This window comes from Anopheles aquasalis, chromosome 2 (genome assembly GCF_943734665.1).
Source record: "Anopheles aquasalis chromosome 2, idAnoAquaMG_Q_19, whole genome shotgun sequence".
NCBI lineage: Eukaryota > Metazoa > Arthropoda > Insecta > Diptera > Culicidae > Anopheles > Anopheles aquasalis.
The window spans coordinates 16225001-16230000 of NC_064877.1; the positions used below are offsets into that span (position 1 = coordinate 16225001).

Genomic DNA, 5000 nt, shown 5'->3' on the forward strand with positions numbered 1-5000 from the left:
AACTGTCGATCAGAGCAGGTACAAACCATCAGCCACCGTCGTTCAGTGATGTGTTTGATAAGGGATGGATGGAGAACGAGTAGAATCTTCGTTACATGAAGACAAGGAAGAGTGTTAAGCCCGGCAAAAGCGCATTTTCTTTCCTTTACAATAAGCACACACACGCGCGTACACATGTGAATCAGAAGCGCACTGGACCTGAACCACTATTAGAGCATGTGTGTGACACTAGGAATCAGCCAGCACAAGAGCCTTGTTGGGAAGGATTCAGAAGTCTCTGTTCATCCTGCATACGGCATGGCCGGCATACAATGCACACCCTCCTCTAACAAATACGAATCCCGCTGAACAATAGAGTGAAGCTGAGAAGTAATATATTAAATGAAACTTTGAAATGATTAATCAAATGAATCTATGTTTTTGCATCGGGCCCTCCCATCTATCGCGAAAAAAAAGGGAACGAAACAATAGAAACAGTAGAGAGGAAAATTTAGAAAACGAAAGCGAGCCAAGTCAGCGAGAGCCACCGTAAAACCGTGTTAATAAACCGCGCATTGCAAAAAAAAAAGAAACCGAGACAACGAGATCACATGGTTTCGGTTGTGGCATGAGGCGCTGACAATGAATGAGATAATAAAGAGAGGATAATGCTGCCGCTCCTGTGCGCCACACTGCGCGTAAGTCACCTTCTGAGACACGGGGAAGTAGGCTGCTGCGGGTCGGCAACGTTGATCGTCTTACAATCCGTGAAGAGCGCCGCAGTGAAGAAATGGATCGTTGACAAATGATCGACCGTTGACCTGGTGCCTCTACTTCCACAGAAGAACAGTTGGTGAAAAAAGGAGCTGGAGCAAGCGAATGAGATGGAAGAAAAAAACGCTGTGTTTTAAATTAATTACAATAGCCGAATCAAGATGACCACGTGAGGAGAATTGTTACCTCTTCATTCTATTTTCATCAAGTTTCAGTTCATCATAAGAGGTGAGCTTTGAATTGTCTGTTTCATGGCAAAAAAAAAATCAAAAGTCACCTTTGATAGTATGTAGAGGTAAGTTTATGTAAAATAAATCAAACGAACCTGCGAGCTGGCTCGAATGCAATTGTATAGCATCGCACGAATTTAGCGAGCATCGTAGACTGCCATGGTCTTGAACTCTCCAATTTCTTTCTGTCTCGTATGTTTGCTTCGATTCTCATTAAACACTCTGTTTTTGTAGCAGTTTTGCTTTTCCGTTTATTTCTTTTTTACTCTATGCTTTCTTGTTATATTGTTTTTTTTGTTTGCTTTATTTAGTTCGTCAGTTTATTACACGTGAGGCTAGGGGGTAGGACTCGTAACTGTTCACGTCTCTCCTTTCAACACTTTCGTATCCCTTACTAAGAGGGCGGGCAGGGCCGTCTGTTTGCTGTGCTTTTCTTCGAATGTGTTCTGCTTCTGCTTCTGGTGACAAAAATGTGACGCGAGTGTACAAATAAGTGGGAGTTATTAATCCAACAAAGACGAAGTAAAATCATGAGAGGAGGAACGTGGTTGATTGTAACTCTTTACCATACTTCGTCCAAAAGATCCCGAACCCATTTTGGAAATAATGCTGGACACGTTTATAAAATAATCATAATTATTATAGTTATATATTGCAGAAGTTTCTACCATTTTCGCACAAAACTGGTTGCTTACATACGCATACGGATCCTTTCTTTTTTATGCCTTGTTGATCCTGCGCTATCTCTCTTTCGACGCACATGTTCGTAGTAGGGCGCATTTTGCGCTATTCCTTCCATTCCCTTCCCTTCCATGTATCTGCTTGCTCTATCTCCTTGTCATTACGACGCACCCACCAGATCCGAGCACTCCCGTTTAGCTACATTGCGTTGCCAGTCCCCATTCGTTTGTGTCTACTATCTTATGCTCATTCGTAATAATAATAGCCTAAATCGATCGTAAAGATACAAACAAAATATGCGTTATTACTCCCTTCACGCGCGCGCTATCTCTTCTCTCTCTCTCTGTACTAGAGTCTATCGAGGGATTTCTAAACTTACTGAGTACGGATTGTTACCCTCCTTCTGCAGGATCAATTATTCTTGCCAACTACCAGCACCTTCACTATTCGCAGCAGAGCACATTCGAGTGGAAAGAGGATGTACTGTCCAGCGGCGAATGGACGATAGAAATGTCGCTCCATTTTATGTGCCCTGGGGTCTGCGCGTGTGTGTGTATGTGTGTATCGTTAAACTCCTCGGTTTGTGCGAATGGCTTTGCCAGTACCTGCTCTACGTGGCTGTTAATCTTACTCTCTCACTCTCTCTCTGTGTTTAATAATATCACGAAAGAGCAACTCGCCACGCACAGACACAACTGTCCTCAAACAATTGCAAAACATCTATTGGCCACAGATATCAATGTAGGACGCCCGCATTATGGCATGGCAGCATGATGAGCGCACGAATGCTGCCACGGTTCATAAACAACTTAAACCATCTCCACTAAACAGACACAATCCTGTTCGGTGCTTCGTTCTGTTGTCGGTGGCCGTTAGGAAGAACCCGCGCAAAGAGTAAGTGAGTAGAAAAACGGAAAAGCTCAAACATACATACAATTACATTTGGGAAACCCTTTCCTTTTTGCTGAGCAAAAATGGTGACACTGAGTAGACACATGAGTAGTAACAAAGCATTATAGTAAGTAAAAAAAAACTAGAAAAATAGATGCTTGTGTGGAACTTTAGTCCTAAATGTTAATGAAATGCAACAATATAACCGTCGTCCCCGGCGACTTTGCACGAGGAGAAAGGGATGTTCAATGAGAATGTCAAAAATTGGCCAAAAACAGTGGTCCGGAAAGCCAAGCACGAACGTAGCACGGACCGGACACAGCTCTTCTACCCTTTTCTCTTGCTACCCTCAACCCAGCTGGGTTCTCGCTGGTGTTCTCTCGTTTGTCAACTGCTACTGTTAATCTTACACCCTATCCTATATATCGCTCTTCGGAATCATGGAATACACGGTGGATTGTCTATCCGGGGACATGTGACACGAACCTAACCAGCACACATACACACACACACACGCGCACGCACTTACGCACACACATCTCGACAGGTCGATCGTTTGTGGTACAATTTCACGTCCCATTGTGCACTCGCATGTCGCTCACTCGTCGCTCGTTCGTTCGCTCGCTGCCGACTCTACGGAGGTTGTATCGATCGAAGTCAACTACGGCTACTGAACGGCACCGGCTGACTTGAGCAGGGTTAGCTCCTTCTCTTTTGCCTGCACCACCGAGCGCCAGTGGATGTCCTGCTCGATCACCTTCGTTTCCAGGTTTTTCAGTATAATTTCCTATGGAAGAAACGACAGACGTATGTGGTATATGCGGTCAGCGAAAGTTGATTGTTGCTGTGACCCACGAGAGCGTAGTACTTACCGTATCGGCTATGATAATCTTATACTGATCTAGGGTTTTCTGCAGCTGCTCATTGCGCAGCGCCAGATTCTGTTGTTCGTCTTCCTCACCGCTACTGTCCGTGGCGGTTGCGGCGGGACCGGCAGCACCGTTCTTGTTACTATCGACGACGACCACGCTTGCCGTGTCGTTGCTGTTGCTCTTTTGTAAACTATTGTTACTAGCGATGCTGCGCGGATTGTTAAGATTATTGTTTGCGATTAGGCTGCTATCGCCGTTATCACTCCTACTGCTGGTACCAGTGGAGGTGCCGGTGGTGGTAGTATTGGTGGTAGTTGTTTGGCTAGCCGTACTACTGCTGTTATTGTTACTACTGCTGTTACTGTTACTGGTGGTGTGGCTTTGCAGCAGGCGGTCGTGCTGCTCCTTGATGCAACCAACAGTTGCCTCGAGCCAGCTCTGGAAGTCGGTTGCGTCAACTGGCAGCGCCGATACGACACCGGTCGGTTGCAGCAGCTTCACCAGCAGATCCTTTGTTCGCGTCTGCTCTTCGCGCACAATCTTACCGACGTCCACCTTCTCCACATTGCTGGCTGCTACCAGTTTCTGCTGCTGCTCCTAAACATCCCAAAGCGAATGGGTAAGAGAGAAAGAAAGAATCACACAAATAATTATTGCCATACCGAATTCGACAATTGTTAATGGCATCGGTAATCAGTTCCGTTGAGACTACCAACTCCAAAGAGATAATATCCCCATCACTCTCGTTTACTTTCGTTTCGTTCCCTGTGCGTATGCGGCGTACCCATTACGCGATCAGGCACAGATTATTCGACACTTACAGCAATACCATTCTCCGAAGCTGACACGGCCTTCCCAGATCCGCTGGCCATAGCCTTACGCTCGGCATTCTGCAGTGCCTCTACCAACTTCCAGTTTTTGGTTCGCAAATTCTATTGCAACCATCAATGCGTGTGGGTGGGTGTGCATGCATCGATATTTGGCCAAATGGATCATTAATAGCAAAAAAAAAAGAGGAAAGGGATTTTGCAGAAGTTGCAGGAAGTGGCGGTGGTAGCAGATTGCAGTGGTTAAAATGTGTTTATGGGACGTTACATCGGAGCAAAATCATCATCATCATCATCATCGTGGGTAAAGGCGGTTGTTGTTGCAGCAGGTTGATGATGTTGTGTTGTTATTCGAGGGCATTTTAGGGCAATTGATAACAACACACACGCACAGTAGTGTGAGATCGTGCGAAAAGATGGCGAGCGCGCATAGAAAAAGAAAAACAGAAAAAGAAACAACACAACTTAAAATTTTTGAACCTTTTCTATGGGTTAAAATCGGGTTTACGGATAATATAAACACGTTTGTGTTTTAAGTCAATACCAACTGCAATGCAAACGCTAGAGTTTTAAAGCCGTGCAACTGCCAAAGAAAAATTGAAAGCAATTCCGTGTATTTATTTACATCTTGCGGAGCAGCTAACAAGCAAGCAATCGTCTACAGGATGGAATTAATAATTTTCACAATATACCTGTGCTCGAATAAGCAAAGCAATTGCTATAGGCACTTTGAACTTGAAGAATAG

At 44.8% G+C, this 5000-nt stretch overlaps 2 protein-coding genes across 8 annotated transcripts in view; one reads left to right on the plus strand and one right to left on the minus strand.

Moving 5' to 3' along the window:
• Positions 1–603, plus strand: part of LOC126569728 (ATP-dependent RNA helicase bel) — an 8901-nt gene extending 8298 nt beyond the window's left edge. For all 3 annotated transcript variants that reach the window (XM_050227017.1, XM_050227016.1, XM_050227015.1), the window contains exon 4: positions 1–603. This exon is cut by the window's left edge and continues 1676 nt beyond it. The gene's annotated coding sequence lies outside the window, so the exon portion shown is untranslated.
• Positions 604–1612: 1009 nt separating this feature from the next.
• Positions 1613–5000, minus strand: part of LOC126569727 (putative mediator of RNA polymerase II transcription subunit 26) — a 12311-nt gene continuing 8923 nt past the window's right edge. For 4 of the 5 annotated variants that reach the window (XM_050227012.1, XM_050227009.1, XM_050227010.1 and 1 more), the window contains exons 7-9: positions 4249–4359; positions 3428–4024; positions 1613–3342 (exon numbers count right to left, since the gene is read on the minus strand). In XM_050227012.1, the coding sequence (XP_050082969.1) occupies positions 3223–3342; positions 3428–4024; positions 4249–4359 (828 nt within the window). In that variant the 3' untranslated portion in view covers positions 1613–3222. The remainder of the gene's footprint in view (positions 3343–3427; positions 4025–4248; positions 4360–5000) is intronic. The other variant, XM_050227014.1, reaches the window with a different exon arrangement.